The sequence below is a fragment of the Ceratotherium simum genome, chromosome 6, assembly GCF_057802395.1.
Source record: "Ceratotherium simum simum isolate JZ-2026a chromosome 6, ASM5780239v1, whole genome shotgun sequence".
Taxonomy (NCBI): domain Eukaryota; kingdom Metazoa; phylum Chordata; class Mammalia; order Perissodactyla; family Rhinocerotidae; genus Ceratotherium; species Ceratotherium simum.
Window position 1 is genome coordinate 16,372,202 of NC_141905.1, and position 26,587 is coordinate 16,398,788.

A 26,587-nucleotide genomic window follows, 5' to 3' on the forward strand; every position below is an offset into this window, starting at 1 on the left:
AGTGAGCTGCTCGCATTAGGAAATATATAAAAAAGAAAATCACATAAAAGTGAAATTTGGAATAATAATGAAGTCAAAACAAAAAGGAGGGCCCCGTGGCTTAGCGGTTAAGTGCGCGCGCTCCGCTGCTGGCGGCCCGGGTTCGGATCCCGGGTGTGCACCGACACACCGCTTCTCCGGCCATGCTGAGGCCGCGTCCCACATAGAGCAACTAGAAGGATGTGCAGCTATGACATACAACTATCTACTGGGGCTTTGGGGGAAAAAAATAAATAAAATTAAAAAAAAAAAAAAAAAAGGAAAGTCCATCAGGGACAAAGAGTCCTGAGGACCAGGCTGGAGAATGTCAGAAAGCACCTTGCAAACCAAGTGCTAAACCTGGTGTTTAGTGAGCCCTCGGAACAGAGCACTGAGGAAAAACTGCAGTCGCCTGAACTTTCATGGACATCAGAATTATTTGGGGAGCTTACAAAAATACCAGTGCTTGGGTTCCACCTTAACATGCCCTTAATTTTTAAAATTCTCTAGGTTAGAGCCAGGGTTGAGATAAACTGGAGTGCTTCCTGCCCTACCTAAAGTAGGGAGTGGACCTACCTCCTGAATTGAAAGTGTGGTGAATATATGCATATGAGAGAATTTTCCTTTAAGAGCTGCCTTCCCCCTGCCCACAAGGCCAATCTCTCCCTTCCAGGAACCTACGTAGACTTCCCAGGTTCCTTCTGCTGTATCTTCTCTAAGCAGAAGCAACCTGGGAAGGTTATCTGCTCTCACTTGCTGAAGGAGCCCCAGGAAAGTAGCCATGGTCCATTGAGACAAGAACAAAAAGCCCCAAGGGAGAAAACGCCATCGAGGACCTCCCTTGATACCCAAGGCAACACTCTGTTCCGGCTGCAAGTCCACACCCGGAAGGCCACTGGTGCAGTGCACGTACTAAGGCAGAGTAACTGGTATCTAGGATGGGCTGCAAGAAATTCTTCATTTGGTCTGTTTTTGTCTGGATTCTGATGTCCACCAGCTTTCTTCCATTCATTTCCAAATGCTTTTCGGTAATCAAGCTCAGCTCCACGCCTTTCCTCTGGTAGAATCTACATTGATGTGAAATGAAAACAAGTCTATTAAAGGATTTTTCTAATGAGTGTTTGTGTTTTGCATCCTGTCTTTCCTCCAGTCCCCACCCATAGAGAATAATCAAATTGAGACGGACAAAATAATACTCAATTATATTTTTACCTTTCCTTTTTAACATTGACAGAATTCAGGAGTTTATTCAAAAATAAAAAAGAATTTCAGTTTTATACTTTTCTTCATGAGACTATTTGCCCACAAGCCAATTTCTGGACTATGCCAGGTGTGGACGGTCGCCCTCGAGGTGGCCTGGAGGGTCCACCCTGGGGGAGCTGACTTACTCCAAGCGAGCAGCACAAATGGGCTGGCAAAGCACTACCTTCCCAATTTTATGAGAAGAGTGGCTGAGAAGGAGAGGATAAATAAGCTTTGTGGTTCTGTCTTTTTTCTGCCTATATTCCCCTGAAGAAAAAGGACAAAGTACCCAGTATTCCTCACCCTCCTCAGGTGGTGATAAATCAGCGAGGAGGCAGGTGAGCACCAGGTTTTTCTGCCCTAATCTAAGTGCAACACTAACTCCTGAGGAGTCCGGAAGAACCACAATCACTAAAATGCACAAGGATAATATTTTACCATTTGGAGGAAAACTACATCTCATATCCTTTATAATACTCAAATATAATTTCTTTTTACATGTTTTGATAATTTGTTTTCTAGTCTAAATATCTCGTCAGGACACGAGGCTCACCTGACATCTGTCCAGGGTCCTCAACTGACCAATTCTGGCGATGATGAACTGACGGGTGGTCTGCGCGTCTTTGCCTCCTGCGGTCAGGGGGTTTCTCATGCAGGACAAGGTGTGCAGACTCTGCAACTTATCCAGCTCATTGATAAATGACCACTGAAACCCAACAAACGAAAAGAAACATGTTTCAGGATAATTTTTCAGATTATTTGAACTAGCAACAGAAAAGAAGTCCCTAATTCCAACTGGAGGCACAGAATTTCATCACACCCAGCAGCCACTGGGAAGAGCACATATTTTTACTCTATAACTATGCCTTATAAAATGACAGTCTGCTTAAGTGTGAATTAAACTAATTTCTTAATATTTTTGGGTTTATATGAGGAGTTTCACTCTGAAGAAGCATTTCTCTTTCAATTTAAAATATTTTTTAGGGCCGGCTCCGTGGCTTAGCGGTTAAGTGCGCGCGCTCTGATGCTGGCGGCCCGGGTTCGGATCCCGGGCGCGCCCCGAGGCACCACTTCTCCGTCCAACCCGGGGCCGAGTCCCACGTACAGCAACTAGAAGGATGCGGACCTATGACGTACAACTATCTACTGGGGCTTTGGGGGGAAAAAAATGAATAAATAAAATCTTTAAAAAAAAATAAAATAAAATATTTTTTAATAGAAGAAACCTACAACTCCGTCATGAGAGTGGCGATAAGCGATAGTGCAGTATGCGCTTCTGAAGAAGCTCTTACTTGTGATATCTGATTGTCATTTACTACAAGGTATTGCAAGGAAGGAAACATTGACGTCTTGCACCCTAGAAAAACGAGAATTACGTTACACAGTAGAAGTGAAAGAAATAGCTCAAGTATGGGGGCCGGGGTGGGAGGATATGGGATTTAATAATCTTATATACCAATTCCAGCATCCGGAAAATGTAAAGAAGAAATTCCAATATCGGAAAGGATTAGTTGTTCTAATCTGAAATTTAAAATGTTAAATTTGATTACATAGAACAATATAAAATGGTATGGGCTATCAACCAGACTAGACTTGTAAATTTTTTCCTGCATCCTAGGTTTTCATCTCCTGTGAAATGCTTAGAAACCATGAAGTCTATAAATTTAGAGCATGCAAAGTGGACTCTTTGTGCTACATTCTAATGATTCTACAGTCATCTAACAGTTCCTGGGTGCCTACTGCTGTACTAGGTGCTAAATGGGTCTCAAAGAGGAAAGAGACATGGTCTTATTTCCCAAAGTTTAATGAATGAAGACTTGCGACATTAGCATCAGGGCCAAATTATTCATTCTTCAATTAGTGTATTCTTCAATCTAGTACAGATATAGACTACACTGTATGTGGTTCACAAGTAAATTTTCTAAATAAATTCAAATAAAAACTTCCCAAAGGGAATTACTCGATTTGGGAATTCCATCATCACTATCATATTTCCATTGAGAAAGTACATATAGCATATGATCCATTCACTAAAAACTGACTAGGCGCTATTGTAGTAGGCATTTTAGGAGCAAATTACCTGGGCAGATAAGCTATTAGAAACAGCTGATTTTCATCAATTGATTGATTAGAGGAAAGGTCTAATAACTTGACCGTCTGTAGAACATCAGCAGGCCTGTATGGAAAATAAGATTTTTTCAACATGAATTTAATCTCGTAATTGTTTTCAAAGATATGGCCTTAAAATATCTGCATTTGGTGTTAAGGACAGGTTGGGGGCAGGAGGCAAGTGGATGTGACTATAAAAAGGCAAAATAAGGGATCCTTGTGGTGACGGAAATGTTCTGTACCTCAACTGCACCAATGTCAGTATCCTGGCTGTGACACTGTACCACAGCTTTGCAAGATATTACCAGTGGGGGAAACCGGGTAATAGATACAGGTGATCTCTGGGTATTATTTCTTATAACTGCATGTGAATCTAAAATTATCTCAAAATAAAAAGTTTAATTTAAAAAAACTTGCATTTTCATGTATAATAAATAAAATCATTCTGTACAGTAAAACCTCATTAATTTGAATCCTTTGAAAATTTTTCCTAAATTTACCCATGTTTAAGTTTATTTTACATAGTAACTTGATATCAACAAAAGAGGAAGATGAGACAACATATTTAATTTGCTTAAGAGAACAAGCTTTAACATATACTTTGTTACATCAACTTTAAACAGATAATGCTAATTAAAAATGCATTCTTTAATCCTTATAGCATATCCTACAGAACTTCTATTTAGAAACAGAAGTTATTGGAAAACTAATAAAATTCATGTCTTCAAATATATTTAATTCAGAGCTTTCACTCTGATGGGTTTTTCCTCAATTAGAATGAATTAGTGAAGTTTTAGTTGACATCATAATTTGTGAAGGCAATGAATAATAAGCATTTTTCTAATTCTTATTTGCAAATCCTTCTAAAAATTAATAGTAGGTATAATTGAGACCATTTATTTATTCAGAATGACTAAACGGTGACAGATGCATTTAAGTAAACCCTTGTTACCTTTCCGAAATGAAAATATTGTTAGACTCAAGGTACAGTTCCTCAAGGACAGGCCACCCAGAGGCACACCGGAGCACCTAGGAGAAAAACTCAGTTCAGGGTGAAGTGACCTCTGTTGGTTGTTTTTTCCCATGTGTTTATAACTATAACCTCCACATGAGTTCAGTTTAGTTCCTGTTTTAGAAATAAAGAGCCTTGTGGACATTTCATTACAGACTATATTTCAAGCCAGGAAAGCCAGTAGACAGGTGACAAAATTAAAAGGTTAAGGGGGCCGCATTTTAATGATATGGGAACATATACTTTCGGCACTCTGCACGATGCGCCAGTTGGGTGTGTCCGGAATGTACTAAGGCACCCGCACTGGAGGTGCTGACCTAGTACATTCCATTATTTGATACAGTTTGCATAACCAAAGGAAAAAAATTGATCTTAAACACCTTTCTTTAATTCCCAATGCCAATCTGGATTTGTAAAGAATATACTAATCAGAGAACATTTCTCAACAACTATTTCTAAATTTTCTCACTTGCACTTTACTGCCATCTCCACCACCTGAATGTCTCCGTGCTCTTTCTGTTCTAATGCTCAATCTGAAGCTGGGGAGGGAGGAACTCATGAGGAAGGAGCCCTAGGAAAGAAGTTAGATGGCTGTGGCCACTTTAAGGGCACAAGTTAAAGGCGACTTATGTCTACAGGAGGTGCCTCGGGGGCATTTCACAAAAGAACAACTTGGCTGGGGATGTACTCATCTGCACTTGGTTTGAAAGTGGAATATTCTGGGTGTGTGAAGTCAGTTAACCCCTGACAGAAAACAGTAGTACCAGATATGAATTCCAATTGCTGCCGGGCCAAGGACCCACAGGTCCACTGTGGAACCCAGCTGTATACAACGTACACACCCAACAGTGAGTCTAGGAGCTGAACTTCAAACAAGAAAAGAACGTGAGAATCTTTCTGCTGCTCGGCCTCTGCCCTACGAACACTTTCGGGAAAACTCAGATAGCTAAAAGCTCAATCACCAGCTATCTGGAAGGCTTCTGACAGCTCGGCACGTGTTTACCGCACACCGCTGTGGAGTGGCACTGCTCAGACAGACACCAGAACAAATGAGAACGAGCCGAGAGAGAATACGGATTCCTAGATATAAAATTCTCCTTCACCACAGCGGCTTTGTAACTGCTTTCTGTAAGGCAGTTTAAAGAATCCTATTATTTGGATAACAGGATGATTAAAATGAACCCACAGTTGTGCTTCAATTCCCTATCAAACCAAGAATTTAAAAGTGCTTAATACTGGGTAATAAATCAAAGAAATGTGATTACCTCAGCCCATGTTATTCCTGTTTGGTTAAGGACTAACACCTTCAGTGTAGAAAATGTTCCGATTAGAGATGGTGAACCAGAGGGAAATTTTAGTTTATTTTCACTGTGTAGAAAAAGAAACAATGTCCTTATTATTGTATAGTAGGCCCACATGAAACAGTCATTGAAAGCAACAATTTGGGATTTAATATGAGGGAGTTTGCTTTGTTTCAACCTTAAAATGAAATTCCATCAAAAACAAGTGAGTTAAGACTACCTAATTCTTAACATTTACAATATGCAACGTTTTGGTATGTGACGCGCAGATGTTCTCGCAGGGTTAGGGCGGCTGGGTGAGGCTGCAGGTCTCCTAAAACGTAAGGCTCGGGCATTTGTAAGCTCAACTTCCAGCTTCATAAGATGCGGCTCTGGACACTGCAAAATGCAGCCCCACTCAGGAGACTTACTGACACGCCAGAGCGTGGGCTAGGATTTTGCTTCTCCAAACAGCATCTGCCCTTTTGCTATCAAGATGGATGAAATACATTACTGCCCTTTAAGTTCTCTCAAGGTCCTAATCTCAGAAAGCACTCAATCTTGACATCATTTTGAAATAAGTGATACCATTAAAACATATCAGCCCTTATCCCGAAGAGGAGATACCATCAGTCAAATTACACCCGTTGCTCTATTTGGGAGTACAACTAATTTAGGCCTGGCTATCTGCTACACTGAACCTGCCCAAGCCAGGTACAACCCACATGTATATGTAAAGTTGGCTCAAGTATGAAAGGGGAAGCCTGGCTGAGCCCTTGGAAAGTTAGGGTTTGGAGATTAAAACTAATAAATATTCTAGAAGGCCTGGAAAACTGTGACACTAGCAAAATATGTAGATTAGTGAAAAATCCTTATCAGAACTGAGTTAAACAGTATTCCAATGGAATTACTCTTTCCTAAAGCAATTAAACGCTAGAAGCTTCAGAATGAACAAGCGCTTTTAATACCACCTCTCCCACTCTCCAGTCAGATATCGACTCCCTCAGATGACCCATCTTTTACCGTCAGGCTTACAAGAAATCTGAAGCTCTCTCAGCTCAATATGTCAACCTATCCCACCCCTCACCCAATCAAAAGTAAAACACATTCTCTGTTGATGAATCATTGCATGTGACCATTGGAAAAACTACAACAATCAAAGAATATTAAAGAACAAGTTAAAGAACCAGTTAGAATGAGTTAAGCTTAGATAAATTCAACTAAGCCGTCTTCCCCTCCTCATGCCCACAGAGATGCTACGAGGGAACAAGGAAACATTAGGAGCTTTATATTATGTGACAATTAGGCAACCAAGAGTTCATACCTGAGGTTAAGAACTTCCAGGTTTTTGAGCTGATCGGCAATATCTATGACGTCATCCCACGATGACAACAGGTTTCTTGACAAATCTACCTTTCTAATATCTAAAAGCACGTGTTAAGAAACAGTAATAAAGAAAGAATCATAGAAGACATAATAGTAGTTACCTCTTAATTCTGGAGCATGGGATCTTTAACTTTTCACTTCATACCCTCTATTCTGCTTGAAATTTTTCATGATCACATATAACTTTTACCTTTTTAAATCATCCAACTGTTCATTCAGAAACTAAAAAGTTCATTGTCACATACTGCAAACTTGAGACAAACATCTACAAGCAAATGAATAAGAACCAAATGTCATAATGCTAAACCATTCTATCATTATCCAACAGAAAGAAAGAAAAAAGGGCCGGCCCCGTGGCTTGGTGGTTAAGTGAGCGCGCTCCACTGCTGGCGACCCGGGTTCGGATCCCGGGCTCCCACCGGCGCGCTGCTTCTCCGGCCATGCTGAGGCTGCGTCCCACATACAGCAACTAGAAGGATGTGCAGCTATGACACACGACTATCTACTGGGGCTTTGGAGTGTAAAATAAATAAATAAAATCTTAAAAAAAAAAAAAAAAAAAAAGAAAGAAAAAAAACAGTGATGGTAATTTTGATTTATTAAGCACCTAAGGTGTACCCACAGGCCGTGCCCTTGGTGCTGCTCGGCAGCTGCAGCCTCGCATCCAGCACACACACGTTCTCCCATGGCACACCATTACACTCTACACCGTGGGAATCTCCAAATAATTACGGCATCTCCAGGAGAGACAACAGGGGTTAGCTTGGACAAGTGTGCAAAAGGGCCAAGAATGATCTGGGAATTCAGAGGGTCTCCTGTAGATTGGATGCAGTTAGTATGACTAACGGGCACAGGAATTCAGAGGAGGGTAAACATGTAGGACAGAAAGAGAACGGCACCGGAGCTGAACACTAGAGGGGAGTGGTGGCAGAGCCATCAAGAGGGGGCACCGTTTCGCAAAACCTCTGGGCAGAGACAGAAGAGAAGCTTGGAGCGGGACTGGATCAGCTGAAGGAGAACCTTACACATACTCTGATATGTCTGGAAATCATTCAGTTCATTCATCTATTCCAGAGGAATTATTAGGGGCCAGGAGTATAGCAGCGAACACGACAGTCTCAGTGGGGAGACGATCAATAAGCAAGTGCATCCATAGTGTGCCAGATATGAACATGTGCTCAGAGTAACAGAGCAGGGCACACAGGAAAGGGGGTGTGGGGGTAATTTATACACAGGGGTCACAGAAGACCACCTTCCCAATTAAGGCGGCATCTGAGCAGAGAACTACAGGAATCAAGGGAATGCCATCTCAGAGAGGAGTGTCAGGCAGCGGGAATGACACAAGCAAAGGCCCTGAGGTTGGAATAGGTTTGGCCTGTGACTGTGATAACAGGCTCCAGTGTGCCTGGGGCAGAGGGGTGGAAATGGGTCCTGGAAATGAGGTCACAGAGGCCGCAGGGGCCAGGCCAGATCACAAGGGCCTTCTAGGCCACTACAAAATCTTCTCTAGTCTCTGCCTAAAATAGGAGCTACTGGAGGGTTTGGAGCTGAGTGGTGTGATCTGACCTAGGTCTTTACAAGGTCACTCTGCTGCTGTGTTAAGCAACAAACTGCAGGGAACAAAGACAGAGCAGAAAGAGGAGTCAGGAGGTTCCTGCAACAATGTAAGCTTGGACCAGACTGGAAGCACTAGAGGGGATGAGAAACGTCAGATCTGGGGTCCTAATGAGAAAGTGGATTTAGATGAGAGACTTGAGAAAAAAGAACTCCAAGGTTTTTGGCTTGTGTCGCTGGAAGTGCCATTTACTGAGACAGGAAAGACTAGAGGACGAGCGGGTGGGAGGGGACTTAAAGTCCTAAATGTGTTATATTTGAGATGACCATTAGACACCCAAACAGAAGTACCAAATAAACAGCTAAAGAGACAAGTCTGGGAGTTCTCGGTCTGGGCTGAGACGTAGGTGTAGGAGTGCCAGCATCTGCCGGATGGTTAACGCACGCCCGGACACGGTCTCCTAGGGGGTGAGTGCAGACAGAGAAGCCCAGCGGTCCAGGGTCTGAGCCTGGGGCACTTGAACACCCTGCCAAGGAGACTCCTGAGGAGCAGTGGCCAGTGGGGGAAAAAGAGAACCACGATTGACTAACAACAGCAGCAGCTACTGCAGCTGCAGCTGCTGCTGACCGGTCCCAGGCATTCCTGTCCTTTTTCACGGAAGAAAAAACTGAGGCACAGAGCAGTTGGTAACAGTGTAGCCTTGTCCAGATCAACAAGTATGAATTTTAACCCATATTGGTCTCAATCCAAAATCTGTTTTCTTATACCTCATAATGCAACAGGGAGTGTTTAAGCACAAAACATGGAGAAAGTAGCTTTTTATAAAAATAGCGGCATCAATCCAGGATTAGTCGGAAGGAAACAATTTTAGGCAGGTACCAATTAGGAAGCTCTACAAGGAGATCAGGAAGAAGGGAAGGAAGGCAGCAGAGATGCACAGAAAGGGCTGATCTCAACTGGGCCAGCAAACCTCAGCCCGCGCCCAACTCCAGCAGGCTGCCTGGTTTATTGCAGCCTGGGAGCTCAGAATGGTTTCTACGTTTTTAAATGGTTACATTTTAGGTGGTAATACAAGTATCTACCTAATAACCTTGAGTTTGCCTGTTGGCCACAGGCCTTAAGTATTTATTCTCTGGCTCTTTAAGGAAAAGCTTGCCAACTCTGACCTAAAGGAGACTTGAAAAGAAAATGGGGCACAGGTAGTGAGTTGAAAATAACGCCCAGAATACGGGGGACAGAATCTCATCCCATATGACGAGAGGCTGAGGAGCATAACGCTTGCAAGTCCACAGGTCTTAGTACTGGCGGAGCGCAGCGCAGTGGCGCCAACAGCAGAGGAAAGCTGGGCTCCTGGCTGCAACAGTCTGAGCCACAAGTAGAATAACCAGCGCCCAAAGGTGTAGTAGCAAACAGCAGGAAAAGAAGTTACAACGCAGGCCGACTGGAGCACCAGACCCGCAGCAGACACATTCTTGGTCCACCTGGGCTCCCCCTCCACCCACCGGGCCACACAACTGCTCTCAGGGTCTCCAAGCAACTGCAGGAGCAGGGGCGTTAGATCCAGACACGGGCGCTTCCTCCTTGTCACTGGAGTGCAGCCCCTCATGCCGCCCCGTGCTCCCCACGGCCACTACATCCTGGACGTTGTCCTCCGTGCCGTTACTGAGCTGGGGGCTTCTCACGCCTCACAGTCCAACTCCAGCGACCTCCCAGTTCCCCCAGCCCTGCTAACGCGGGGCCATTAGGTTAGTTAAAAGGGTTTAAGTCCAGTAATTCTTCACTCACTCGTACTTGCCGTTGTGTAGGCTAGAACTGTAAGTATTTCTATGAGTCTATACAGAGCGCACAGACCATCTACATCCTGAAATCAACTCTAAACACTCTTAACGGTTGTTAAGGTAGTGCTCTCACCCCCCCACACACACACACACGGGCACGCACACGTGCACACACGGTCCACGGAGCTCCTGACGCTGTACACTTCTTGCTCCTGGGGACAGATGCTCTTCTCAAGTTCGGAGCCGGCTGTGCAGCAGGGGGCGCCCGTCTCTCCCCTGGAAGAGCTTCCCAACTGCAGGTCCGCAGCACCCTCACCGCCTTCAGTCCCACAAGTGAATGACCTTAGAGAGGGGGTCAGCCCAAAAAGGGTGACAGGCAACACTTCCACTCCGGGCAAGAATTCAATCAGGAACTGCAAGACATTCATCACCGCATCTGCAGATATCAACCATGACTTGATTATCTCATGAAACCTCATTTCTTCAAGTCCTAGGGGATGTTTTTCCCCAGGAAAGAGCAGTATAAACAAGCAAGGTGCTGATTCTCCAGCACACTGCTGACAACTCCCATCAACCAAACAATCTACATTCCCAAACCCATCTACTGACTTTTCCAATATGTTGACAATTAGCCTTAAACCAATTCCCAATCTTCTGAAATCATCTAGGCCAGGCAGATTACAGAAGGCTCCAGACACCTCTGTGGTATTTTGCTTCTTACCAAACTCTGCTCCTCATCCACTTCAATTCCCCTCACTCCGCTGACTAACCTACAGAGGAAATGACCACGTCTTCTCAGCATGCTGGAGCCAACAGAGCAGCTGCTCACGGGCAGGGACAACCAGCTGAAATGCCCCAGGGGCCCCAGGTCCCAACAAACCCCCAAGGCTGAGGAGATCAACATCTCAGACACACTGGTTGGGGAGCTCTACTCTAATTTCTGTCACCACAAAGTAGGTATTGTTGGGTAGTTAGAAATATTTTGTTAAAGAGAGCTACTCATCTGCCATGTCTTCGCCCAGAGAAAAGTGATTATAAGCCCCTACCTTTTGCATATTATTATGTAGAGATTAGGCAGACTTAAAAAACTGGGAGAAGACCTTTTAAAGTTAGAGAAAGTCTATTTGATTTGCCACTGGGAATTTTTTCTTAATTTATCTCCTATATTTTCAGTTGTGGGGATAAAAGCAATATATGGCCAAAAACAAAAAAAAAACCCACAAAAAACAAAAACACTTAGAAGCTAGAGAAAAGAGATTACAAACTTTGGAAAAGCCTGTTTTGAGGTATTATAATAATACTGCATTCAGCTGCATGAAACTCACCCCCAAGGCGGCAGTCCAGGGCTGGTGCAGTAGCCCCGGGATACCATCAAGGACTCTGGCTCCTTCTCTGCTCTCCCAGTCCACACTTGACAGCCTTCTTCACGCAAGATGCTGCCGAGCCGTGGGCGTTCTGTCTGTGCTCAAGGCAGGGAGGAGGGTAAAGGCAATGGGCCGCAGGCAGATGCTGGCCAAGTCTGTCCCCTTTTAAGGAGCCCCATCCAGAACTTCCACTTACATCTCATTGGCCAGGGTGAGTCACACTGCCTCACCTGAAGGCAAAGGGGTCTGGGAAGGTAAATAATTTATCTGGGCAGTGACTGCCCCAGGTGAAAGTGAGTTGCTGTTAGAAAGAAAGTTAGAGAGAGTGGACATTCAGCAGGCAACTAGCAGTGTCTGACACAAGTGTCAAAACCAAAGTCAGGTTCCAGTAACGAGATATCACTGAAAAGGATACTAGGACATGCTTTGGCAATTCCTCCTTTATCACCAGCACCATTTACTGCAAGATTCCTCAAAGAAATTTCTTCCAACTTGTTCAGCTGACTGCATGAAAAACACATAGTTCAAATGTATACAAAAATATGTTTGCTATCCATTGGCTCTTTAAAAAATCAAAAAGTATTTCAGAAATATAAAAAGGTACCAAAAATAACAAATATCAGCATCTACCACCCAACTTAAGAAATAAAGCATTACCAAAAAAAAAAAGAAATAAAGCATTACAAACATTACAAATATAACTGAAGTCCTTTGCATCCCTTTCCACAACACACTCCCCTCCTCCACTCCCACAGGTAACCAGAACACTAACGTTTGGTGTTTATTTAATCTTCAGCATTTCTTAACAGTTTCATTATATATTTCCATATCCCTAAACAACTAAAGTATTTTTGTATATTATGAAATTTGATATAAATGGTATCCTACTGTATATATCCTCCAGCAACTTACTTTTTTGCTCAACAGTATATTGTTCAGCAGTGAGATTTATCCATAGTGATACATGTACTCTAGAACATTCACTTCCACATCTTATAGTTTTTTACTATATGAATAGACCAGAATTAAGTTATTTACTGCTCTGTTGACATTTGGATTATTCCCAACGGTGCGGAAGTAAGCACTGTGGTATACTTCCTGCACTCACATGAGAAAGTCTCTTTAGGGACACATCCTAGAGAGTGTAGCTTCAGCTTTAATAGATACTCTCAGAAGCCACTTATTAAGTGTAGAGAATCTGTATTTTCTATTTGTTAAAAGAGCCCACATCCTATAGTGCCTGAGAGTGTCCAGAACACAGAATCTGGAGCCAGACTGCCTGGGTTCAAATCCCAACTCCACCACCTCCTTTGGCCTTGGGTGAGCAAACATCTCTCTGCCTCAGATTCCACATCTTTAAAATGCTATGATATACACCCATCTTCACAGTAGCATTACTCACAACAGCCAGAGGGTGGAAGCAACCCAAGTGTCCATCAGTAGAAGAATGGAGAAACAAAAATGTGGTATAGCCATAAAATGGAATATTATTCACCCTTGAAAAGGAATGAAATTCTGACACATGCTACAACATGGGTGAACCTTGAGGACATCATGCTAAGTAAAATAAGTCAGTCACAAAAGCACAAATACTGTATGATTCCACTTATATGAGGTACCTACAGGAGTCAACTTCATAGAGACAGAAAGTAGAATGGTGGTTGCCAGGGGCTGGGAAGAGAGGGAAATAAGGAATTGTTGTTTAATGGCTACAGAATTTCAGTTTGGGAAGATGAAAAGGTTCTGGAAATGGATGGTGGTGATGGTTGCGCAATAATATGAATATACTTAACGATACACTTAAAAATAGTTAAGATGGTAAAGTGTGTGTTATATGTATTTTACAATTTTGTTAAATGCTATGATAATTTAGTGAGTTAGTATTTGTGAGACTCTAAGAATACTGCCTGACAAATAGTAAGTTATTTTATAAGTACTTATAAAAATAAACATAAAACTGACAACCTCAGGGGAAACACTAAGGTCACAATGCAAGGCACGAGCTATTACAACCATCAGAAACGAAGGGAAAGGCAGCTCCAAGTTCTAGGGCAGAGGCTCCCAAACTTCTCAGTTCCCGGGGCCCTGGGTGTTTCAGCCATTTTTTCACAGTGCCCTTAGGCCAAAAGAAACCCCTTACAGTTCTATTTAGTAAGTAGTTAGGGCCAAATAATTTCATAGTTATTTACGTCCTATCAACTTAGTGTCTGCTGGACACTGCACAACTTCCCAAACCCTGGAATCAGATCAGACACCACCACCGCCATGTCCTGTGCTATGATGATTTTCAGGAGATGCTTGCTTTTTATCACAGCAGTCATCACAAACCCAGCTTGGGCAGGGAGATGACACCATCGGGGACTGCAGGACTATCATGAGACTGTGAACTACTCCAAACTAGCAGTTTGCACCATGTCTAACAGATGTCACTGCTTCCCTCTAAAATTAAAAATATCCTGCTGTGCCCCAGTGAGTTCTCTGCAGTGTCAAGGGAAACTGGTACAAAGCTTAGGAACCCGGGTCTCCATAGAGACATCACTCCAGACCCAAGCCATCTTCAAGAGCAATCATACATAATAATTTTTACTTGTTTTTGATTCCTTTATTATAAGTCTTTTCCTCAGTGGTATAAACTCAAAGCTGGTCAGCTGGATGTTATTAAGGAGATAATACAATGGCTTAAAGTAAAGGTTACCGCCCCTAATAATGATGACTACCATTCACTGCGTGATCTCACTTGCTATTCACAACAGCTCTAACAGCTTAGGTATTATTTTGTAAATGAGGAAACTGAGGCTTAGAAATGCTAAGTAACTAATAAGTAACTAACACTAACTTGTGTCAGAGGTAGAAAGTGGCTTAGTTACATCCGAACCCAGCCTGATCGACTCCAACATTGGGTCCGTTCCAAGAAAGACACTAGCTAATTACTGAACACAATAATACTCAAGTAGTAGGGTCATTCACCAGAAAAATCCATGAGTTATGCAGCTGTTCATAAACTAGGGGAGGAAAATCTGTTCGCAACTCTGATGGCAAAATCTGTTGGTAATATTCACAGAGCCCTTGGTATACTCTGAAAGAGATGCACCAATAAGAAAAAAAGTGCCTCTTTTAAGGTAAAAGATATTTAAATATTTGCATTTTAAATGGAAAAAATAAAGCAAAGAACTCCAACCCTATGAAGCACATAGTTTTTAAATCCACGTAGATCAGTAGGATAAACAGCAAAAACTATTCAGGACAGTTCTCTCTTGGCGGTAGCATTGGTTGTGACTTTCTTTTGGTCAATTTATATTTCCTAAATTCTCAACAATGAATGTATATTGTCTTGTGATTAGCAAACAGTCAAGTTGTTATTTTTTTTAAAATCTTGATTTATTCTGAGTTTCTTTTTTTAATGCTGGTCATCTGTGCTAAAAAGCAGAAGTAACAAGAAATGAATTTATTCTTCAACATTGTCACCATGTGCACTTTAATTTTTGTACTATGTTAAATCTTAATAATAATAACACAACAGCAACAAAAAGGTAGCAAAGAAATTTACTTTGAACAAAACCACAGTTTAATTCTTTTATTTGACAGACAAAAGTAGAAGATTGCAGGCCTATGCCAAGTAGCTGCAAATCTACTCTCCACAGTGGCCACCAGGGGTCACTACAGGGACGCCTCATCGAGGTCAGGGTCAAACAGCACAGCACTGACCAGCAGGAAACCTGGGTAACCTGGAAGGTTCTCATGCAGTTTTGAGTGTTTCTGTGTGAATATCAGCTCCACTCTCTGATTCAGACACTTCATCAGAATGAGCAGTGAGCCTCTCTGCACAGAATCACCATGTACAGAGAGTTTCAGAGAACAGAGAATGTTCAGACTCAGTAGTTTTAAAACGCATTCTTTAGTGCCCCTCAGAACGCTACATAACAATTTGGGATACTTCCTAAAAGCAAGAGCCCACGGTATTCTGATGCAATAGGTCTGGGACCCAGGATTCTGCATGTTTCAAAGGCGCTCCAGGTGGTAAGGGTGCGCCCCCAGAGATGGGAACTACTCGGTATAGATGGTACCAGCATGCTTCAGGGCACAGGTAACAACTCAGACTTCTGTTTCCATTTCCGACTTATCCAGCTAGAAATGTCACCATGAAATAGAAAAGGACCAAAATGTCAACTTTAGTTACTTAATAATTGGTCATACAAGATAGTATGGTATAAATACTAATAATGGGCAAATCAGTGTTTCAATACCTCTAGAAAAGTCCAATGACTCTGTGCTAAAATAATGATTTTAATTCCTGAATACTCGATCCTTGGATTTCTCCGATTTCAACTTGCTGTTTGTGTAGAAAGGATAGACCAATTTGGGAGCAAAGTTCTGAGCATTGACACACAGTCAGGTGACCTTAAACCCTGAACCTTGATGAAACTGTAAAAGGCAGCATCATCAATTCCACTTACCTTTGCCGTTTTATAATAGAGTCAAAACCAATCGTTTGCACAGGTCTATTTCCAATTGTAACAATTTGCTCTTTTCCATCTTCCTCTGGTCCATCTTCTAACACATAGCGGTTCTTAAGTGCAGTAAGAAAGTCTACTCCAAAATTCACTTTGTTTGGACGAATAAAGGATCCTCCTGTTGGGTGCCTGGAAAAGGAGAGAAATGGAACATAGAAATAATCATCCATGGGGACATTTAAATAAGACGACACACGCAAAAATCCTTTCTAAACTGTCAGTCTGCCACAAATGTAAAATGTCTGCGTTTACAAATTTGTTTAAAAATATAGTAGCAAATAAAAGCAATCAACACAATTAAAAAGAAAGAAAAAGGGGTCCAGCCTGGTGGCGGAGTGGTGAAGTTTGCGCCTTCCACTTCAGTGGCCCGGGGTTCGCTGGTTCCGATCCTGGGCGCAGACCTACTCACCGCTCATCAAGCCATGCTGAGGCGGCATCCCACACAGAAGAACTAGCAGGACCTACAACTAGGATATACAACTATGTACTGGGGATTTGGGGAAATAAAACAAAAAGAGGAAGATTGGCAACAGATGTTAGCTCAAGGCCAATCTTCCTCAAAAAAAGAAAAAGAAAATATCATCCACCAAGAATGGCCATAAATGCAAAGTTCTGAAGGTTTTCAAAATGTTCTGTATGCCAAAAAATCAAAATCAGCATAAAAGGGAAAATAATGTACTAAAAAAAAGTCTAATCAATATGATTGATCATAAAGGGTTGTGAGCTTACGCAAGCATGTAAAATCCCAATAGATAAACAGACAAGAAATATGGAACAGATAACTCACATAAGAGGAAACAAAAATATTAAATCCATGGGGGAAAGTTTTACCTTGCCAATGATTAAGAAACCCAAATTCAAATAACGAAACTATTTTCAACAAAACTGGCAAAAATAAAGAAAAATCATAACACCCCAAAGACTGCAAGGTTGGGTTTGTTTTTGATTATATAATCACACTCCTAAGAATCTGTCAGCAGGCAATAATTTTAAAATAAAAATAAAATTCCATTGACAAAGATTCTATCTAATAGCATTTATTTGTAATTGAGAAACTCTGGAAATCATAAAAATGCCCAGCTGACGGGCCGGCCCTGTGGCTTAGCAGTTAAGTGAGCGCGCTCCGCTGCTGGAGGCCCGGGTTCGGATCCCGGGCGCACACCGACACACCGCTTCTCCGGCCATGCTGAGGCCACGTCCCACATACGGCAACTAGAAGGATGTGCAACTATGACATACAACTATCTACTGGGGCTTTGGGGGAAAAAATAAATAAATAAAATTATTAAAAAAAAAAAATGCCCAGCTGGATAGGAACTATTAAGTAAACCAGATAGATGAGTCATTTAAAAATTCTAGCTATAATACTTAATAAAAGTACTCACAAAATACTGTTGAGATTTTTAAAAATTGAACGAAATTGTACATGATACAGCGACAGAGGAATCATATCTACAGATAAACAAAGATTGAATAAGGACAGAAAGAAATGAAAATATTTGTGGATAACAATTATCTACAAAATCTTTTAAATAATAACTTAAAATTGAACTAAATATATTTTAAAAGCTTAAATATGGGGCTAAAATAGACCATGTGGGAATAATTCTACATAAATATAGGATATTTTACCACAATTTATATTCAGGTTTTATAGCAATTTTTAGTAATTATCTCCAGCAAGATTTAATAGAAATATTAATTATATTGCTGTATGTAATGACCACTGTCAGGCTTTCCAAGAGATTCAAAATAGGTCTTGAGACCCACTGAATTTCAGCATTCAGTATTATATCATGGCAATGATACCTTATTTTCAGGGAAATCTAAGTATCACCTATAAACCAGTTGTAAATGTTAATATTATCATTTGATCACTTTAGAGAATAAATGACGAAATATATGAATTGCCAAAAATTGCATTATAAATACTATTTCAGCTTACAACCTTTAACTCTTAAATCAAACCTTCCTAGAAGTCACCATAATTAAAAAGGATGAACACTAATATTGATGACAAAATGTCAATATAAACAGATAAAATTTTTTCTAGGAAGTGGGTCCATAGAGATTACCAGATCATGAAAGGAACTTGTAATCACAAAAAGTTGGAAGTGATGCCACAGGTGAGAAGTGGCCCAGAGGTCATTAGAACCCCAGAGTGTGTGGTGTCTTGGAAGCCACTGAAGAAAGTGGACAACTGTGTCCAGTGCTATGAAAGCCTGGAAGGTCACTACTGAGGCTGGCTACTGAAGCTAGCAACCAGGAGGTAACCTTGGTAGGAGCACCTGGGCTGAAGCAGTGAGCAAAAGTCTGATGGGGTGAGTTCCAGAGAGTGAGAGCACAGAGACCACAGACCGCTCTCGTCTGAGGACTTCTACTGGAAAGGGGAGAAGAGAATACGGACAAGAGCTGAAGGGAGATGGGATCGAAAGAGGGAATGTTTTAGGATGGAAGAAAGTATCTAACTTGTATGCTGATGAAAATAATCCAATGGAAAGGGGAAAATTGATGATGCAGGAAATTAAACTCTCTGTTGCAGCAAAATCAAGTTCTGAGTCTGTATAGTCTGTTGTGATATCAGAGAATCATGGACTACCAGAAGCTTCCCAGAGAATATTACATTTTAACCCTAGGAAAGGCTCATATTGTAAAGAACACAGTTCTGTTTTAACAAACACGATTATATCACTCAGCTAAAGTGATTAAATATAGCTAGCATCATTTTTTAAACGTTCAAAGGGACCTACCTAAGCGATTATCTAGTCTAGAACTTCGCAAACTTAACCTAAAAAGCAGCAGGTCGCCTGGAAAGCTTACTGAATCCCACATGAGATGCTCACACAGTGGGGCTGGGCCCAGGAATCTGCTTGTTTGAAACAATGGTCCAGGGGATTCTGATGTAGGTGGGCCTCGTGTCCCACTTTAAGAAACTCTGATCTAATCCAACCCCGTTTCAGCTGGGGATATGGGGTCTACCGTTACAGAGGTATCAGAGCCAAGACCAAAAACCTTGGATTTCTGATTACTAGAGCGCTACCCTTTCCCACATTTCTGTCTTGGCTTATAGATACAAATCAATGGCTTATGTTAACTTAAACACATTCCTTAAATTAAAATCCTAGTTAACATATATGTTCCTAAGATCTTGGGAGCAGGCAGTGGGATGGAGATGGGGGCAGCACACGCTTTGGAGTTAGACAAACCTGCAGTCAATTCCTGGCTCCATCACTTACTAGCTGTGTGACCTCAGGCAACTGAATTTATGTTCTCAGCCTAAGTTTCCTCATCAATAAAGCCTTATCAAATGAGGTTATTTATAAGGATTAAATAAACCATAATATATAAACAATCACTATATTGCCTGGCATAAGATATCTGTCCTTTACATACAGTTATGGTATCTAATATACTAATTTTTTAAATTTTTTATTTATTTATTTTTCCCCCAAAGCCCCAGTAGATAGTTGTATGTCATAGTTGCACATCTTTCTAGTTGCTGTATGTGGGACGCAGCCTCAGCATGGCCGGACAAGTGGCGCGCCGGTGCGCGCCCGGGATCCAAACCCGGGCCGCCAGCAGCAGAGTGCACACACTTAACCACTAAGCCACGGGGCCGGCCCTCTAATATACTATTAAAAATAAACCCACATATTTTGAAATACGGGGATAACCCAGAGGCCATAGTCTAAACTGCAGCAGTGGCTTCCAAACTCGTCCAGATGGGCTCCTGTAGTACATATACCATCAATGATGACATAATTTCATCATATGAACTATGTGTAATTTTGCCAGGAGAAAATATGGTTATAAAGATATGCAATGGGGGGGGGCCAGCCCCGTGGCTTAGCGGTTAAGTGCGCGCGCTCCGCTGCTGGCGGCCTGGGTTCGGATCCCGGGCGCGCACCGACGCACTGCTTCTCCGGCCATGCTGAGGCCGCGTCCCACATACAGCAACTAGAAGGATGTGCAACTATGACGTACAACAATCTACTGGGGCTTTGGAGGGAAAAAAATAAATAAATAAAATCTTTAAAAAAAAAAAAAAAAAAAGATATGCAATGGGGCCGGCCCGGTAGCTTTGTGGTTAAGTGCGCGCGCTCTGCTACTGGTGGCCCGGGTTCGGATCCCGGGCGCGCACCGACGCACCGCTTCTCCGGCCATGCTGAGGCCGCGTCCCACATACAGCAACTAGAAGGCTGTGCAGCTATGACATACAACTATCTACTGGGGCTTTGAGGTAAAAAAAAAAAAAAAAAAAGGAGGAGGATTGGCAACAGATGTTAGCTCAGAGCCGGTCTTCCTCAGCAAAAAGAAGAGGATTGGCACGGATGTTAGCTCAGGGCTGATCTCCCTCACAAAAAAAAAAAAAGATTTAAATAAATAAATAAATAAAGATATGCAAGATAAAGTCACACACAACCCAGGCATAAAGTTGTTATCTGTTTCAGTTATCTACTGCTACATAAAAACTACCGAAAAGCATAGTGACTTAAAACGACGATTCATTATTTCTTACAATTCTGTGGGTTAGCTCGGCTCAGTTAAGTTTTTCTGTTTCACATGTTGTCAGCTGGAGTCATCCATGTGACTGCATTCAGCTGGGAGTTGGCTGAAGCCAAAGTATCCAAGAAGGCTGCACTCAGGTTACTGGCACCTTGGCTAAGGTTGGCATGGCTGGGGGCTGGCTGGGTCTCTCTTCCCAGCAGGGTACTTAGACTTCTTATGTGGTACCTGGCTTCTAAGAGAGTGAAAACAGAAACTGCATGGCCTCCTAAAGCCTAGTCCCAGAACTGACACAATATCACTTCTGCCACTTGTCAAAGCCAGTCACAGACCAGTCTAGATTCAAGGGAAGGGGAAATAGCCTCCATCTCTTGATGGGAGAAGCCACATGCATGAATAAGAATGGGAAGAATTACTGGCAGCCATCTTTGGTGACAATCTAACACGCTTACCCCTGCCCCCAAAAAGGCTGCCACAGTAAGCAAAGTTGGATGTGTCCGTCTAACCATCTAGGCCTAGTAGTTTCACCTCCATGAACATGACTCCGCAGAGTTTGGGGGAAGGCAAAGGACACCCTCTGCCACAGGCTGACTGTGGGCTCAAAGGACCTAGTGTGACCCAGCCTGGGCGAAGTAAAGAGCAAGATCTTAGCACCCCCACCATGGAATTTGCTGTCTGGATTCATGTAGACCAAATCTACATAGTAGAGATAACCAAACCTTAACTGCTTCAAATCACAGAGGAAATGAGGAGAGGCAAAACAAAATGTTATTATTTAAAAAGGTTAAAGGTTATTATAAAAAAATTGTGAGCAAAAATTTCAAGAAATATGGTATCACTAACTTACAAATATTTCATCTTTAAACTTGCATGCACAAGTAAAAAAATACGTTAAACACCAATGTTTTGAATGTTCTATGGGAACAGCACCTATTGAGAAAGTAATGTTAAACAATCCAACATTTTCAAGGGCCTACTAAGTGCCAAGAATGATGCAAGGTGCTTTCATATTACAAATATCTCAATTTGAACAGGATCATCTAGGACTCTTGAGTTTATTGGAAAGATGTGCTTCCAAGGAGCAGAAATGGGCCCTAAACAAGGAACACCCTGTGCCTCAGAATTAGGGGAACTGGCAACATGTGCCAGTCTGGATTTCAGAACCATACAGATCATTCTCCTTCTTGCCCTTTTGGCAGGAACATCTAGTGCAGTTATTCTGTTCCTCTCATCATGTATGCAGGGCGTGAGGAGGGCCGATAACTGTTTACTTCACAGTTCTCCAGATCAAGGAGCTCCTCCGGAGCATCTGCACCAGAAGAACTGCATGCAGGGAGACTCATTGGGATGTGGGGCGAATTTAGATTGCAACACCTTCAACTTTGAGCCAATGCCAAAAGAGATAAAACTCCTGAAGGCAAAAGGAGTGAATTTTGCATGAGGAAGGGATGAGAATTGTGACCAGCAGGTGAACTGTAGTAGATTATTTACACAAATGACTCCCAGCCCACATGCCCGTGGTAATGTGATTTTGCCACTTGTCCCATCAACAGGTGGAGTGTATTTCTCCTCCTCTTGAATTTGAACTCACCCAGTGACTTGCTCAGGTAAACCCTGAGCCTTAAGAGACCAGGCAGTCTCCATTTTTACCCTCTTGGAAGCCAGACACTGTAAAGAAACTCACGCTAGACTATCGTGAAAGGCCATGGAGAGAAAGAGACTGACTCCATTTAGAGGAGACCCAAGCTCCCCGCAATCAACAACCAATACCAAGTCCCCAACCGTGCAAGGCCATCTTTGATCCTCTAGCCAACATCACTTGGGACAGAGGCAACTGTCTCCAGTAAGCCCTGCCCAAATCCCTGAGACGCAGAATCATGAGCAATAAAATGGCTGGTTTAAGCCCCAAGTTTTGGGGTGGTTTGTCATGCATCAATAGCTAACTGAAACATATGGGGGAAATCGTTATTTTTACTAATCTCTGATCAAAATTCAGTATTTTCTTCAATTATAAACCCAGGCAACAAACCACAGTAGTATTCGTAGTACTTTGTCACCAATAGAAATCACAGGTATTTTTGTATCACTTTACAGTTGTTGCAGATATCTTAAAAAAATCATTTATTTTCATCACTACATCAAAATTTTAGTAGTTATTAGACCCATCGGTAGATCTTATTATTTAATGTTATTCAGTAAAGCAATACATATATAACTATATCATAAATTAAAAATATTTTTAATTACTTTATTTCAATGTGACTAAATTTCCTTTGTAATGCAATGTATTTTATTTCTTGTTTTTAAAAATATTTTATGCCTACCAAAAGGACCTGTAGCACAAAGAGATCCCTGGTCTAGTGTGTATTCCACAAAGAAGTAGAACCTTGAAGGATGAGTAGGAGATTGGTGAAAGAGTGGTGGTACTTTTGTCCTACCATAGGCACCAACAGGATCCTCCATGTAAATACCTACGAAAATAAAGAAAGTGGCACAGCAGAAGTACTACTGAAAATAAAATATTTATAGAATTACAACATTTTAAATAAAATATTATGGTTTAAACAAAAAGGTGCTTTTTCTGAAGTAAATTATAAAGATCACTTTTAGGTTATCTCCTTTAATTTTCTATAATGACAGCACACAAATAGATCTTGTGTTTACTGACAACTAAATGTTCTTTTTTTTTTTTCAATTTTTATTTATTTATTTTTCCCCCAAAGCCCCAGTAGATAGTTGTATGTCATAGCTGCACATCCTTCTAGTTGCTGTATGTGGGACGCGGCCTCAGTATGGCCGGAGAAGCAATGCGTCAGTGCGCACCCTGGATCCAAACCCAGGCCGCCAGTAGCAGAGCACGCGCACTTAACCGCTAAGCCACGGGGCAGGCCCGACAACCAAATGTTCTTAATGTTAAACACTTTACGTGCAAGGCTGAAGTAAATCCCAAGGTATGTTGATAGGTGTTGGAAAAATAATTCTACACAATTTAGAACATTAGTTTATATATCTAAATGTGTACAAACAAATGAGTTTTGCATCTAAGAGACTGTTCCTAGAGTCTCACATTTATAAAATAGCTTTTGATTTATGAAATAGTGAAATTTGAAATTCTAGTGAAATGAAATTATGAAATTTATGAAATAGTATTGGTTTTCCTTAAAGGAGTAAGATGGGGCAGTGTAAATAGCAATAGGAAAATCTATTTTTCAAATATTATGTGATTTACCACGTCTCTTCAGGCAAGGGAAAGACAATAAATTAAAAAATTAAAAAATAAACAAACAGGAATACATCAAACTAAAAAGCTTCTGCATGGCAAAGGCACCATCAATAAAATGAAAAGACAACCCACCAAATGGGAGAAAATATTTGCAAACCATATATTTGACAAGGGGTTAATTTCCAAAATACATAAAGAACTCACACAACCCACCAACAAAAAAATGAACAACTCGATCAAAAAATGGGCAGAGGACCTGAACAGACATTTTTCCAAAGAAGATATACAGATGGCCAATAGGCATATGAAAAGATGTTTAATATCACTAATTATTAGGGAAATGCAAATCAAAACTACAATGAGATATCACCTCACACCCGTCAGAATGGCTATGATTAAAAAGACAAGAGTGGGGCCGGCCCCGTGGCTTAGCGGTTAAGTGCGTGCGCTCAGCTGCTGGTGGCCCGGGTTCGGATCCCGCGCGTGCACCGACGCACTGCTTCTCCGGCCATGCTGAGGTCGCGTCCCACGTGCAGCAACTAGAAGGATGTGCAGCTATGACATACAACTATCTACTGGGGCTTTGGGGGGAAAAAATAAATAAATAAAATCTTTAAAAAAAAAAAAAAAGACAAGAGGGGAGCCAGCCCAGTGGCATAGTGGTTAAGTTTACGCACTCCGCTTCGGCAAACCCGCCAGTTCAGATCCTGGGCGCAGACCTACTCACTGCTCATCAAGCCATGCTGAGGCGGCGTCCCACATAGATCAACTAGAAGGATGTACAACTATGACATACAACTATCTACTGAGGCTCTGGGGAGGGAAAAAAAGGAAAAAAGGAAGATTGGCAACAGATGTTAGCTCAGGGCCAATCTTCCACAAAAAAAAAAAAAAAAAAAAAAAGACAAGAGGGGCCGGGCCCATGGCATAGTGGTTAAGTTTGGCGTGCTCTGCTTCGGCGGCCCAGCTTCACCAGTTTGGGCGTTTGGAACCCAGCTGTGGACCTACACCACTCACCAGCCATGCTGAGGTGGTGACTCACATACAAAATAGAGGAAGACTGGAACAGAGGTTAGCTCAGGGCGAATCTTCCTCACCAATAAATAAATAAATAAAAGCTGAATTTTTTAAAAATAAATAAATAATTAAAAAATAAAAATAAAAAGACAAGAAATAACAGTTGGAGAAGATGTGGAGAAAAGAGAACCCTCATACACTGCTGGTGGGAATGCAAACTGATGCAGCCACTATGGAAAACAGTATGGCGATTTCTCAAAAAATTAAAAACAGAAATACCATATGATCCAGCTATTCCACTTTTGGGTATTTATCTAAAGAACAAGAAAACACTAATTCAAAAGGATATATGCACCCCTATGTTCACTGCGGCATTATTCACAATAGCCAAGACTTGGAAGTAACCCAAGTGCCCATCAAGGGACAAATGGATAAAGATGTGGTATATATACACAATGGAATACTACTGAGCCATAAAAAAAGATGAAATAGTGCCATTTGGGACAACATGGATGGACCTTGAGAATATTATGCTAAGCAAAATAAGTCAGACAGAGAAAGACAAACACTATATAATTTCACTCACATGTGGAAGATAAAGAAACAAACAAACACATAGACACGAGAACAGATTGGTGGTTACCAGAAGGGAAAGGGGTGGGGGGAGGGTGAAAGGAGTAAAGGGGCACACATGTATGGTGATGAATAAAAACTAGACTATTGGTGGTGAACACAATGCAGTCTATACAGAAGTCAAAATATAATGTTGTACGCCTGAAATTTACATAATGTTATAAACCAATGTGATCTCAATAAAAATTAAATTAAATTTAAAAAGACTAATAATACCAAAGACTGGCAAGGGAAAGAAGCAACTGGAACTTTCATACATTGCGAGTCAAAGTGTAAGATGTACTCTGGAAAACAGTTTAGTAATTTTTTATATAGTTAAACATACACCTACCCTGTGATGCAGCAATGCCACTTCTATATATTTACCCAAGAGAAATAAAAACATACGTCCACACATAAGGTCCTACACGAATATTCATATTAGCCAAAAATCGGGAAAAAAACAAATGTCCATCAACGGATAAACGGATTAAACAAATTGTGGCACATTCATTCAATGGAATACTACTCAGCAACACAAGGGAATGAACTCCTGATACATGCAACAACATGGATGACTCTTCACAGACATTATGTTGAACAAAAGAAGTCAGACACAGAAGGGTAAACACTGTAGGGTTCCATTTATACAAGTTCTAGAAGAGGCAACACTAATTTATGGCGACAAAAATCAGAACAGTGGCTGCCTCCAACCTTGGGGGAGACTGAGAAGGGACACGAGGGAATTCTCTGGGTAATGGAAATGTTCTGTATCTTGAGAATGGTATGGATTTCACAGGTGTACGCGTTCGTCAAAACTCATCCAACTGTATGTTTAAAATCTATGCATTTTATTGCATGTAAATTAAACCTCAATATAGTTGATATAAAAATATTATGTATTTAAATGAAAAATAAGGATGAAAGCACAAATTTAAAAACTAGAACATTTATAATAAGTGAGAAGACAACAT

At 41.4% G+C, this 26,587-nt stretch overlaps 1 protein-coding gene across 6 annotated transcripts in view; it reads right to left on the bottom strand.

The window, feature by feature from the left end:
• TBCE (tubulin folding cofactor E) overlaps positions 1 to 26,587 on the bottom strand; it is an 83,892-nt gene that overhangs the window by 5,836 nt on the left and 51,469 nt on the right. For 5 of the 6 annotated variants that reach the window (XM_087431925.1, XM_004432387.3, XM_087431926.1 and 2 more), the window contains 10 exons: positions 16,199 to 16,384; positions 12,160 to 12,248; positions 6,986 to 7,085; positions 5,647 to 5,749; positions 4,322 to 4,398; positions 3,341 to 3,436; positions 2,717 to 2,781; positions 2,553 to 2,617; positions 1,814 to 1,966; positions 932 to 1,085 (listed from right to left, as the gene is read on the bottom strand). In XM_087431925.1, the coding sequence (XP_087288051.1) occupies positions 932 to 1,085; positions 1,814 to 1,966; positions 2,553 to 2,617; positions 2,717 to 2,781; positions 3,341 to 3,436; positions 4,322 to 4,398; positions 5,647 to 5,749; positions 6,986 to 7,085; positions 12,160 to 12,248; positions 16,199 to 16,384 (1,088 nt within the window). Of the gene's footprint in view, positions 1 to 931; positions 1,086 to 1,813; positions 1,967 to 2,552; positions 2,618 to 2,716; positions 2,782 to 3,340; positions 3,437 to 4,321; positions 4,399 to 5,646; positions 5,750 to 6,985; positions 7,086 to 12,159; positions 12,249 to 16,198; positions 16,385 to 17,640; positions 17,708 to 23,085; positions 23,233 to 26,587 lie in introns of all 6 variants that reach the window. The other variant, XM_087431923.1, reaches the window with a different exon arrangement.